This window comes from Camelina sativa, chromosome 13 (assembly GCF_000633955.1).
Source record: "Camelina sativa cultivar DH55 chromosome 13, Cs, whole genome shotgun sequence".
In the NCBI taxonomy this organism is placed as follows: Eukaryota; Viridiplantae; Streptophyta; class Magnoliopsida; order Brassicales; family Brassicaceae; genus Camelina; species Camelina sativa.
The window spans coordinates 12,241,895-12,254,984 of record NC_025697.1 but is presented as its reverse complement, the minus strand read 5'-3'; the positions used below and the strand labels follow the sequence as shown (position 1 = coordinate 12,254,984).

The 13,090-nt window shown below is 38.2% G+C and overlaps 4 protein-coding genes across 4 annotated transcripts; 3 read left to right on the top strand and 1 right to left on the bottom strand.

The window, feature by feature from the left end:
* Positions 1,128-4,154, top strand: LOC104736530 (transmembrane 9 superfamily member 9). The gene is made up of 7 exons (XM_010456531.2): positions 1,128-1,369; positions 1,609-1,773; positions 1,878-1,987; positions 2,076-2,193; positions 2,278-2,390; positions 2,473-2,623; positions 2,735-4,154. The coding sequence occupies exons 1-7, from the start codon at positions 1,244-1,246 to the stop codon at positions 3,890-3,892; spliced, it is 1,941 nt and encodes a 646-aa protein (XP_010454833.1). The 5' UTR covers positions 1,128-1,243; the 3' UTR covers positions 3,893-4,154.
* LOC104736529 (early nodulin-like protein 3) lies at positions 4,432-5,236 on the top strand. The gene is made up of 2 exons (XM_010456530.1): positions 4,432-4,684; positions 4,774-5,236. Exons 1-2 carry the CDS (start codon positions 4,507-4,509, stop codon positions 5,145-5,147), a joined length of 552 nt encoding a protein of 183 aa, XP_010454832.1. The 5' UTR covers positions 4,432-4,506; the 3' UTR covers positions 5,148-5,236.
* LOC104736528 (nuclear nucleic acid-binding protein C1D) lies at positions 6,427-10,236 on the bottom strand. The gene is made up of 6 exons (XM_010456529.2): positions 9,836-10,236; positions 9,680-9,735; positions 9,523-9,577; positions 8,246-8,326; positions 7,199-7,457; positions 6,427-6,635 (listed from the first exon to the last, which is right to left on the bottom strand). The coding sequence occupies exons 1-5, from the start codon at positions 10,065-10,067 to the stop codon at positions 7,219-7,221; spliced, it is 663 nt and encodes a 220-aa protein (XP_010454831.1). The 5' UTR covers positions 10,068-10,236; the 3' UTR covers positions 6,427-6,635; positions 7,199-7,218.
* On the top strand, positions 10,314-12,896 carry LOC104736527 (neurofilament light polypeptide-like). Its single transcript, XM_010456527.2, has one exon. It carries the CDS (start codon positions 10,355-10,357, stop codon positions 12,557-12,559), a length of 2,205 nt encoding a protein of 734 aa, XP_010454829.1. The 5' UTR covers positions 10,314-10,354; the 3' UTR covers positions 12,560-12,896.

Below are 13,090 nucleotides of genomic sequence, written 5' to 3'. Positions count from 1 at the left end.
TAAACTAGGATACCAATACGAGCTCCAAATCGCTGCAAATCTGAATATGAAACTAACCTAAATATATCCCGAAACCTAGGATCGTTTGGATTAGCAAGAAGTTGTCAATACTGTAGTATGATGTCCATTAATTGTGTTGAATTGTTAGCAAACCACTTGAAACACACCCCGTGCATACAACCAACATTACAGATACATTGCCTTTGGTAATAGCTTAACCGTATTACTAAACTCTTTCTAGGAATTAACAAAAAAACAGAGAAAATTGTGTAACAAAACCGTTCAAAAGTGATAAGCTTTGAACAACCTGTGGAGAGTACCCCAGAGATGCCATGAAGGTCGCCAGGCAGGTCCGTGGGGATGGATTGCTTTGCATTGGTCCGAATATTTGGCAACACGTTGCAGGGAGAACCAAAACGAGACGTATACAAGTACCATCTCCTCTTCATTATGACTTATGAGAATCAAATAATCGAATTAATATATATATCACACTACTAGAAGAGAAATTCTTTTTAATACCACTAAAAAAGTTTTTTTTTCCAAAAATACCACATTTTAGTTTTTTTTCCAAAAATACCACAAAAGTTTTTTTTTTCAAAATTAGTACAAACACAAAAAATTGATTTTTAAGAATGTAGAATTTTTTTTTTTAGGTTTGGTTTGACACATTTAATTTTAGGGTATAATTTATAGGGATAGAGTTTAGTATTTAGAATTTAAGAATTAATTTTTAGTATTAAAACTTTAGTTCAATTATGTGGTATTTTTGGAAAAAAGTTACATTTTAGTGGTATTTTTGGGAAAAAAAATAAATTGTAATATTTTTGGAATAAAAATCTATTTTACTGGTATTGATGACAATTGACCTTAATTATAATTATGTCCAAAACTAACATCTTGTGGCTTGCTTAACGTTACTTAACTAATAGATTTTACTTCAACGTGACCAAAATAACATCATCCAAAAGATTTCCCATTCAAAGTATTCAATGGGCCTAAGAAATGTTAGCGTAAATTATATAATGGGCTTAGGAAATGAGGCCCATTATGTTAGACACGTGGCGATATATAAGTGGATAAAATGATGTTACAGGAAAACGAAAGCAATAACGGAGAGAGGAACAAGGATCTTCGCTTCTCTCTCTCTAATCAATTCGATTTCTCTTTGCTTCTTCTTCACAAAACTGTGGAAAACAAAAAAAAGCTTATAAAGCTCTCCAGATCTGTGGAAACCGAACCCATGGCTATGGAGTTTTATAGAAGTTCAAGGAGATTACAATTCCTTGGATCTGTGATTCTTCTTCTCTTCATCCATGCCGCTCACTCTTTTTACCTCCCCGGTGTCGCTCCTCAGGATTTCGAAAAGGTAAAAAAAAAAAAAAAAAACGTATTCTTAAATTCCACTTGGGATCTGATTTTGGATCTCTCGGATCTGGTTTTTTTCAAGATTAGTTCTTAGTGCCACCGACACTTTTTAGGCTCTTAATCTCTCATTACACTAATTCATAGCTAAACTGGATACAAATCTTTTGCAATGCTAATACAATCGTATAGTAGTAGAAGATCCAAAGCTGTTGTTTTATGTTTTGGGGTATTATTATGTAGGGAGATGAGTTGAAGGTGAAAGTGAACAAGTTGACATCTATTAAGACTCAGCTTCCGTATTCGTATTACTCTCTTCCTTTTTGCCGTCCTAAGAAGATTGTTGACAGTACTGAGAATCTTGGTGAAGTGCTTCGTGGTGACCGGATCGAAAACGCTCCTTATTCGGTTTGTTCTCTGTTTTTTTTTTTTTTTTGATAGAAAAAGTTGATATTATTTATTGTCTTACCAACCCCTAACTAACTATTGCGGAACTGGAATAATGTATGTAGTTTAAAATGCGTGAAGCACAAATGTGTAATGTTCTCGGCCGTGTCACGCTTGATGCCAAGTCTGCCAAGGCATTCAAAGAGAAGATTGATGATGAGTATCGGGTCAACATGTAAGACTTTTGAATTATAAGAACTACATTCATGTACGCTTCCTCTGTTACGTTTCTCATGCTGTGTTTGTGTATATGTGTGTGTTAGGATCCTTGATAACCTTCCTCTAGTGGTTCCAATTGAAAGAATTGATCCTGGTCAGGGTTCTCCCTCTGTTGTGTATCAGCTAGGCTATCATATCGGTCTTAAAGGGCAGTATGAGGGGGTAAGTAAGTTTAGATTATTCATTATTTGCGTTGAGTGTGAAAGCAACGATTTTCTAAGCAGTCCTTCCTTTGGATTTACACAGAGCAAAGAGCAAAAGTACTTTATGCACAATCACTTGGCTTTCACTGTCCGGTATCACAGAGATGTGCAAACCGATGCTGCAAGGATTGTGGGATTTGAGGTCAAACCATTCAGGTGCAGTTCTTGTTGAACAAAAATAGACTCTCGGGGTGTTCTCTTTTTTTTCAGTTCTAATATTCCTTCCCTTCATTTGCAGTGTCAAGCATGAATACGAGGGACAATGGAGTGAGAAGACCCGTTTGACTACCTGTGATCCTCACACTAAACGCCTGGTTGTTAGCTCAGCTACACCTCAAGAAGTCGAAAACAAGAAGGAAATTATCTTCACATATGATGTTGATTTTCAGGCAAGTTCCTCTTCGACTATCAGTTTATAACTATTGTGTTCCTTTTCTCACTGTTTTGTCTTAGTGAGATACGATGATTGTGTTCCTCTTCTCACCCTGCTGCCTCTTCAGGAAAGTGAAGTGAAGTGGGCGTCTAGATGGGATGCTTATCTTCTGATGAGCGACAATCAAATTCACTGGTTCTCTATTGTCAACTCTCTGATGATCGTCCTCTTCCTTTCTGGTATGGTAGCGATGATTATGCTGAGGACCCTTTACCGTGACATTTCACGGTACAACGAGCTTGAGACACAAGAAGAAGCTCAAGAAGAGACTGGGTGGAAACTCGTCCATGGTGATGTGTTCAGACCTCCATCCAATTCAGATCTTCTCTGTGTATATGTTGGCACAGGTGTCCAGTGTTTAGGTATGGTACTTGTCACTATGATCTTTGCCATGCTCGGATTTTTATCACCTTCCAACCGGGGAGGTCTTATGACAGCCATGCTCCTCCTCTGGGTCTTCATGGGCCTCTTTGCCGGTTACGCCTCTTCACGTCTCTACAAAATGTTCAAAGGAACAGAATGGAAGAGAATTGCCTTCAGAACAGCCTTCTTGTTCCCTGCAGTCGTCTCAGCCATCTTCTTTGTCCTAAACGCTCTTATCTGGGGACAAAAATCATCCGGAGCTGTTCCCTTTGGGACGATGTTTGCTCTTATCTTCCTCTGGTTTGGAATCTCAGTCCCTCTTGTCTTTGTTGGAGCTTACATCGGATTCAAGAAGCCACCGCTCGATGACCCCGTGAAAACCAACAAAATCCCACGTCAAATCCCAGAACAAGCTTGGTACATGAACCCAGTTTTCTCAATCCTTATCGGAGGAATCCTACCATTCGGTGCGGTCTTCATCGAGCTCTTCTTCATCCTCACATCCATCTGGCTCAACCAGTTCTACTACATCTTCGGTTTCCTATTCCTCGTCTTTGTGATCCTTATGGTCACCTGCGCAGAGATAACCATTGTTCTCTGCTACTTCCAGCTTTGCAGTGAAGACTATCTCTGGTGGTGGAGGTCTTACCTCACCTCAGGTTCTTCTGCGGTCTATCTCTTCCTATACGCTGCCTTCTATTTCTTCACAAAGCTCCAGATCACCAAGCTCGTCTCGGCTATGCTCTACTTCGGATACATGCTCATCGCCTCTTACGCGTTTTTTGTCCTGACCGGAACAATCGGTTTCTACGCTTGTCTCTGGTTCACAAGGCTCATCTATTCCTCGGTTAAGATCGACTGATTCAGAAAACACATTCAAGAGAAGAAAGAAAGAAAGAAAGAAGGTAATATAGATTATGATTTTCACAAGTGCTAAAAGGCTTTGTTTTTGCTCAATAGGTGTCTTCTTGTTTCATCTCTGGTTTTGGTTACAGTAACAAAAGAAGGGTTTTTTATATGTAAACCTTTTTCTTTAGAGTGTGTATTCTGTCTGATTTTTCCCAAATGAAACTTCGGATTATCTTTTCTTGATTGACAATATGTGATTCTTTCAATTCTATTTATACTCTCTTTTTAAACTCTATTTGCTTAAAGTCTCTCTTGCCAGTTTAATCGCAAGACACCAAAAAACAAAACGATAGTATTACTGGTCCCTCATTGCACTCGTATTTAAAATTCTGTCTCCGACCGTTGTTAAAATAATTGGTTTTATATGTAAATTGTCTTGGTACGGGGACTTGACCGTTTTAAAAGTAAGCGTTGGAAGCAACAGTGAGATTAGCAGAGCAGACACTATTACACTTACAACGGCTAGTTTCTTCCTCTATATATACAGACCCAATCATTCACAACAGAGCCCAAATTATCTCTCTTTTACTCTTATCTCTCTAGCTCATACACTAACTTAAAACCCTAATGGCTCACAGAACTCTTTTTCTAATCTTCTCCATTTTCTTCTTGTTGACTAATTTCGCCTGTTGCAAAGAGATTCTGGTCGGAGGCAAAACCAGCGCTTGGAAAATCCCTTCTTCGCCTTCTGAGTCTCTAAACAAATGGGCTGAGAGTTTACGTTTTCACGTTGGTGATTCTCTTGGTAAGTTTTCTTTTACCCCAAATTCAAATCCAAAATCAACCCTTTCCTCTTAACGTTGAAAATTTTATAACTGTTTGTATGTGAAACAGTTTGGAAGTACGATGGGGAAAAGGACTCTGTTCTGCAAGTGACAAAGGACGCATACATTAACTGCAACACCACAAACCCAGCAGCTAATTACAGCAATGGAGACACTAAGGTGAAGCTAGAGAGATCTGGTCCTTTTTACTTCATCAGCGGCTCCAAAAGCAACTGTGTCGAAGGTGAGAAGCTTCACATTGTCGTCATGTCCACTCGTGGTGGCCACACTGGTGGTTTCTTCACTGGTTCTGCTCCTTCTCCTGCACCTTCTCCAGCTTTACTGGGTGCTCCTGCTGTTGCTCCTGTCACTGGTTCTGCTTCTTCTTTGGCCAGTCAAGTTGGGATTTTTGGATTTGTTGGATTTGGCGTTGTTTTGCTCTGATTTTGTTCATATTCACGAGATTTGTTGAATTATTTTGCATTTTGAGACATTAATGTATTTTCCGAATATAAATTCGCCAACTTTTAAGAGCTTTCAGAAAACACAATGCAATGTGCAACAGCATACACTACAACACTAACTGGGGTCAAGTCATAAATCATTGGGGTTTTATGTAAAAGATTCTAAAACTAAAAGTAATATGAAATCACATAAGTTAAAAATCTGAAATTAAAAGAATTTGCATTTGTTATATTTGAAATGGTATAGAAAATATTAAAAAAAAATGAAAGTATACAATAAAATAAAAATCCTAAAACTAAAAAGATTATGATTACTTCTTTTTTAAAAAAAGACAAAAAAAAAATATAATATAGCAACTAATCAAAAATGAAAAGGAATTATTGTTAGTGTAAAGCTTGGTTTGTTTATTTGAGTTTCTTTTTTCAATTAGGATTATTTGAGATCAGTATATGCTTTTTATGTGGTATTTTACTTAACTTTTTCTTTCTTTGTCAACTATAATAGTAGCATTTTTTTTTTTTAAAAAATTTTAGTTACTTAATTGTAAATTTTCTCTATGAAGCTATATAGTTGGTTTAATGTGTTTATAGAGACATTTTTCTAGTGGTGGTCTTCAACAGTAAAATATGATTGAGTGTATAAATAATACATCTTAAGTAGTTGACAAATTTGCAAATTGATGTAAATAAGATGACGGTTTGAGTGGTAGTTTGCATGTAAAACATTATCTGATGTAGTTGTGTAATCATATTTTAGGCGAGATTGACAAACTACGTATTTGATATATTGAGTTATAGTTTCATTGGTATGCTATATAAACACACACTGTATTATATTTTGGATTAATGAGAGAAATGAACCATTTATTTAGATTTTCTCCAAACGTAACGTCACATATATCAAGATTTTATTTATCAAATCGAAATAGTTACCATGCCGGAGCAACTATTACAATATGTAATCGAGCCCTATAATGCAGGATTGAACGATAAAGTGTTGGTGTTGGAAGTGACCCAATTAGAGCGCACATAAGATAGGATAGGAACCGGACGGGCACATAAGATAGGATAGGAACCGGACGGTACTTGTTGTCAAGCCACACAACAATTGCTTTTGATACCAAAATAGGCTGCATTGTTTATGCGGCTGGACAAAATAAAATATTCCAGCCCATCTCTTTTTGTTATTTGGTCATAGTTGGATGTGTGACTAAACAAACCCACTTGGATTCTTTTGCATTTTAGACATTATTAATGTATTTTCCGAATATAAATTCGCCAACTTTAAGAGCTTTCAGAAAATAGTTGCTAACAGTAACACAATGCAATGTACAACAGCATACACTATAACACTAACGTGGGTCCAAAAATATAAAAACCCTATCAAAGATGAGTTGCAAAAACCAACTTCTCTGCAATGGCGATGCTGACAAATGCCACAACTACTATCCAGAAAATGTAGCAGCAGCTGCAAACAATGAAGAAGAGAGAGTGTCAAAGGGACTGAGAATTTGCGAAGTAACGGATGCAGGATGCAATGTTACGAAGAGAAAGAACTGAGCCATTATTCCGGCATAGACAGAAATAAATGATGCTGAAAACCTCAAACCTCCACAGTCAGCAAATAAGCAACAGACTGGCACGACGAAAATTAGAGATTGATACTACTTTACTACTTTACTAGCCTAGGAAATTGAAGACATTGATAGCCTAGGAAATCACCAAAATAAACACTACTACTTGACTACTTCCTCACTGACCAACCCTTTATGACTTCAAAGAAAAGTGTCAAAGATACTAGAATTACACCATCAGGAGAAGCAAATAAATCCATAGGGGGAAAAAACCTTATAAAGAGACTAAATTTTTCAAAAGAAATGGACACAAACAGTCTTTGTTATGGGATAGCTGTCGATAAATGTCTATAAGTTTATTAGGAGAAGGTATCTGTTTTTTTCCTGAACGACCACCTAGTTGAAAATTCTAGAGATTTGCTTTCAGTTATCAGAGATAATCAGAAAAGACCATTACCATGATATATTGGTATTACGTCAGGCTGTACCAACTTCAACATCATCTGAACCATCAGCTACAGCCATTAAAGGGCCCTTCAAACCATTTTCATTGTTACCGATAATCTCACGAGCTGCTTTTTCAAGAAAGTCCTTCGCGGCTGACTGAACAGATTGTTTCTCATTTGATTGGTATTTCCTCTTTCTTGCACTTGTTTCCGAATACCTGATCCTGGATTTCTCTCCTTTACTGAGGTCTCTAATGTTTTGCTTTTGGGCTAGATTCATTTAGTAATGAGTGTAAGAGTCACACAAAATCATGAATATAAAGGTAAAGAGAAAGCTGGAGACAAAAACTGCATTTAAACTTACTCGAAGTAAGATCAGGTAGAGAGTGCTCGATGAAACGGGTTGCTGCCTGACGGTTTAAGACAGTAGTCGGGCGCAATGGTTCTACGATATAAACAAGAAACAGATAAGAGATCATTTAGTGGATAAGACATTGAATAAGAGGTAGCAATTCAGTCCCTAACAAAATCAAAATGAATACAAAATTTCCTAATCAGATGAACCTAACATCAACCAAACAAATTAAAATGAAACGATGCGCATAGGTAAATACTTTTGAGTAACTAAGTAGAACTACTCAGCCCATTAGTATCCGATAGCAGACCGACAAAACGATCGTTGTATGAAAGTCCGACGAGGCATTTAAAAAAAAAAAACAGCGCACAAGCGTGACCAATCTAGTAAACACCTTGTACGGAGACATACAAGTTCGTTCGATAAACAAAGAGAAGAGACTAATATCCCCCAGATTCAGATAGCAGACAGGAACAAAAAGTTATACAACAANTGACTGAACAGATTGTTTCTCATTTGATTGGTATTTCCTCTTTCTTGCACTTGTTTCCGAATACCTGATCCTGGATTTCTCTCCTTTACTGAGGTCTCTAATGTTTTGCTTTTGGGCTAGATTCATTTAGTAATGAGTGTAAGAGTCACACAAAATCATGAATATAAAGGTAAAGAGAAAGCTGGAGACAAAAACTGCATTTAAACTTACTCGAAGTAAGATCAGGTAGAGAGTGCTCGATGAAACGGGTTGCTGCCTGACGGTTTAAGACAGTAGTCGGGCGCAATGGTTCTACGATATAAACAAGAAACAGATAAGAGATCATTTAGTGGATAAGACATTGAATAAGAGGTAGCAATTCAGTCCCTAACAAAATCAAAATGAATACAAAATTTCCTAATCAGATGAACCTAACATCAACCAAACAAATTAAAATGAAACGATGCGCATAGGTAAATACTTTTGAGTAACTAAGTAGAACTACTCAGCCCATTAGTATCCGATAGCAGACCGACAAAACGATCGTTGTATGAAAGTCCGACGAGGCATTTAAAAAAAAAAAACAGCGCACAAGCGTGACCAATCTAGTAAACACCTTGTACGGAGACATACAAGTTCGTTCGATAAACAAAGAGAAGAGACTAATATCCCCCAGATTCAGATAGCAGACAGGAACAAAAAGTTATACAACAAAAAGTCAACAATTAGCCTCTAGTGAATTCAAATCAAAAAAGTTTTATAAATGGAAGTAAATCCTGACAAAAACAAAGTGAAATATAACTCCATTTAATTAAAAAGTTCTTCAACGGAAAGCGAAAACAGAGAAACTAGCTCTTGAATCTCACTTAAAATTCAAGATAATAGATGGATGCAATAGTAAGGTTACGAAAAGATAAATACAGAACAATGCATTAGGCGCGAGTCATTATGATAAGCCTTCCACTATAGTCACCACTTCAGTAAAAAAAGTTGAACTACTACCCCCCTGCATTTAAGATGGGTACATGCAATACTAAGCATAGATTGAAATAAAAGAAAACAAACGAAGGCAGAGATTCATAATCCCAACAAAAAAAAAAAGGATCAGAAACACAAATTCTCTTAAGAGAGAATGTATCATTCAACAGGTACCCACATGATTCCATTAACCACATGAGAAATGGCTAGCACCTATCAGAAAAATATTCTAAACTGAGCATAATATTCAAAGGTTGCTGAGATATTATATCCCTAACAACACAGGATGCAGCATTTCTCCAATATAAAGAGAAAGTCATATAACTTTCTCCAACACAAGGCAATACAATCACCAATTCAAGTTGAAACAAAATGGCTTTTCTAACCACAGAAACAAAAGTTTAATACCCAAATACTTGTCTTCTCAATCCACATTCAGAGAATGTTAACCCAAATACTTGTGAGAACTAACAATTTTGATCTCTCTCACTCCACAAATCATTTCAGGCACTAGAAAAATCAATCTTTACCTTTACTTTGATCCAAGCACTTCTGAAACTTCTCTCGGTACACATTTATCCGCTCCTACACAACCAATACCACAATCAACAAATCAGCAAAAAAAAACCTTTTTCATTACATTTCCAAAGCATACAGAGTCTACAAAAGACACATAATTACACATACAATTTCAGATTTCACACGATGATCATCAGGATCAACTCCAGTACACCTCAACCTCACTGCAAAACAAAAAGAAAACCACAAATAAATTTCAACATTATCGTAGATAAAACAAACTTCAATGGAAACCAGATTCACAAGAAGAAGAAAGAGAGTTACGTTCGTAAAGAGTAGTGGTTGCATCAGCTAGCAAGTACATAGTCTTAGCTCGTTGCAATGGCTTCATTGCAGCAAGAACCTCTGGCTCAGCTAAAGTAAGCATCTGCTCAAGCTGTGGTTTCAGTTCCTTAAGGTGCGCAACTGTTTGGGTCACAGCTTCAATCGCTGATACCGGAACCACTCCAGCTCCCGCCGCCGCACCACCGCCGCTACTTCCTCCACCTCCTTCCATCTTCAATCGAACCGAGAAATTAAAATTTTGAAAAAGCTGATTGACTGAAGAAACAAACTCGTTGTGTATTACTCAGAGGTTTAAGAATTAGGTTTCCGATTAGTTTCTCTGAGTCTCGCCGATAAGTGTCGAAGATGAAAAGGCGCTAACGAAATCGGAAAGAGTGACCGTCAGCATTATAATCAAATATGGGCCGTTAAAAGGCCTAATTACATTAAGGCCCAGTAAGTGAAATGACTCCATTAAAGACAAAAAGTAGATCAGATCCGGCGGTGATCAGATCGGCGATGGATGGTGGCGACGATGATATGGATTCTCTCTTCGAAGGGATGGAACTTTTCACGCCGGCGTCTCAGCTCGCCGATAACAGTGACAAAAAGGTAAGCTCATCTTCAATTACACAACCGACTCATTCTGAAGATAACGAGACCAAGGCGGCGGAGACGAATGCGACGGCTCCTCAGCCAGATGCGACGGAAGCTTTGGACGAGAATCTGTTTTCAGACTTAACGATTGTGACTCCGGTTCAACACCAGCCTGAGCCGATCGAGTCAGTTATTACTACTACTCATCCATCTCCGGCGAAGAGTTATGGACGTCAGGTGTCACGGAGGAAGAAAAGAGCGGGTGGATTAAGAATAGGATACGGCAGGCACGAGATCAACAATCTCGACGAAGACGAAGATGATTCCGTCAGTCAACAATCCGATTCCGTTAGTCAAGTATCGGATTCCGTCAGTCAAGTATCGGATTCCGTCGCGCAAGTGTTTGATTCCGGTAACCAATCTTTGGACTCCTCTACTCCTCCCGCTGATGTTGCTGTTGTTGTTAGTAATGGTAGCTCGAGGTTAGAATTAGTCAAGGCTCAGATCGAAACGAAGCTGAACCGTGCTCGTGACTTGGCTGCTTCGGTTACTTCTGCACGCAAGAGCGCAATTAAGAAGAGAAGGCAAGCATCTGAGAATCTCAGATTAGCTTCTACTAAGCACGAAGAGCTCGAGAAGCAGCTTGAGGAAGCGATCGAGGCGGAGGATTTCGATGCGGCTGAGAGGATTAGCGAAAGCCTCGCGGCTAAGGAAAGAGATAGGCTAGCTCTGTTGTCATTGCTACGCCAAGCTGAGTCTGATTGTGATGCTATTGAGTCGAGAATGGAGGAGGTTCTTGTTTCTCAGATTGAAGCTGAGGAAGAATCTGCCTCTTTGCTTCGCATGTTTTGCAAAGATGCTGAGAATGATGCTGGATCGATTCTGGATAAGGCAGAAGCTTTTTGTTCAGATGAAATTGAGAAATGGCATTCATGTTCTGAAGATGTTGAGGTTAGAAAAGTCGAATTGGATATAGAATCTGTGGTAGTTGATAATTTTCGGTTGTCATTGAATGGTACTCTTGAGGGATCCGTTGAACAAGATATAAAAGAGAAGGAGATGCTGCGTCAGAAGAAGGAACAATTGTCTGATGAACTTGAGGAGCTGCTTGCTCTGGTGAAGGCAAAGGAGAAGGAGATTGATGAGAACAATTTGCAAATAGAGGAAGTCGAGGAAAAAATTAATAATGTGGTGACTGGCTACAAGGAATTGCAAACAAGTTTGGATAATATGTTAAACAATGTGCAAGCGGGACTCACCCAGATTGATAAGGAAACTGAAGATTTGTCAATGAAAAAGAAAGAGGTTGACGAGTTTGTGGCAGCTGAGAAGGAGAGAGGAGCCAAACTCCGTGATCTTGTCCGTGTTTCAGCAGATGAAGCCTGTGAATATGAGGAAGTTAGTAAATTGCGTGAAGGTCTGATGTCATATGTATCTAAAACTAGAGAAGAGAGAGCTAAGCTTGTAAATATCGAAGAGAAGCTTTCTGAGGAAGTCCAGAAGTTACAAGAGGAGGTTTCTAGTACCCGAGAGTCACTAAAGGAGCAATCTTCTAAAAAGTCGATCATCCAACAGAATATTACATCTTTCATGGATAAAATTATGTTCATAGAGAAAAGGATGCCGGAGCTTGAAGCAGAGAAGAAAGTGGCTGCCTCAACAAGAAATTTCAAAGAAGCTGGAAGAATAGCTGCAGAAGCCAAGTCCTTAAATCTTGAAAAGGATAAGATACAGATGGAAACAGGAAAAGCCAACGCTGAGCTCGAAAAAGCAGAACATGAGATTGAAGAAACCATCAAGAGGCTACAAGAGATAGAGGTGTTGATTCTGTCAAAAGAAAAAGAACTGGCTATCAGTAGATTCCAGAGGTTGCGGATTGACAGTGGCACTGCAAAAGCAGAGAGTTCAGCTGCTCTGGAACTGAGCGACCTCGAAGAAGCTAATCTTCTACTTGAGGAAGCGCAAGAAGCAGAATCTGAGGCAGAGAAGCTCAAACTCACATGCGGCCTCAAAGAGGAAGAAGGAGAAGAAGAGGCAAAATCTTATGAAGTTTTTGTCTCGATGGAACTCATAGCCACCGTTGGTCTGAAAAAATTACAAGAACTAACGGAATCTGTTCCATCTTAAACTCTGAAGCTGCTTCCAGGTTCAATCATAGTGACTAAAGGAATCATCAATGGTTTATAGATTTATCAACATCATTTACCCTTCATAACGCAGTCCACATGTATGTTTTTGTTTTTTGTTTTCGGGATCCACCTTTGATTGATTGGTTGTTCAAAGAAAAGAGTGCAAGCTTATTCAATTTAAAATGTTGGGGATACAGGAGAAGGTTTTAGAACCACCATAAAGAAATATGTTGGAATGTAATTTCTTTGTTTTGTTCATTTGGGTACGTTGTGGTCAACGTCTTTGTAATATAAGATTTTGAGAATTGGGTACTATAAGAAGTCTTATCAACCTCTCCGTAATGGGTACTATAAGAAGTCTTATCAAACCTCTCTAGTTCTTGGATGCGGTGATTTACATTGATACTAATTTAGCATTGTAGCTTAGGAATCACTACAATGATCAGTGATCACTACTTAAACATCAGCTGCTGCCGATAAAAAAAAAAGTTGATTTGACAAGAGAATTTGCAAAAAAAAAAAAAAAAAC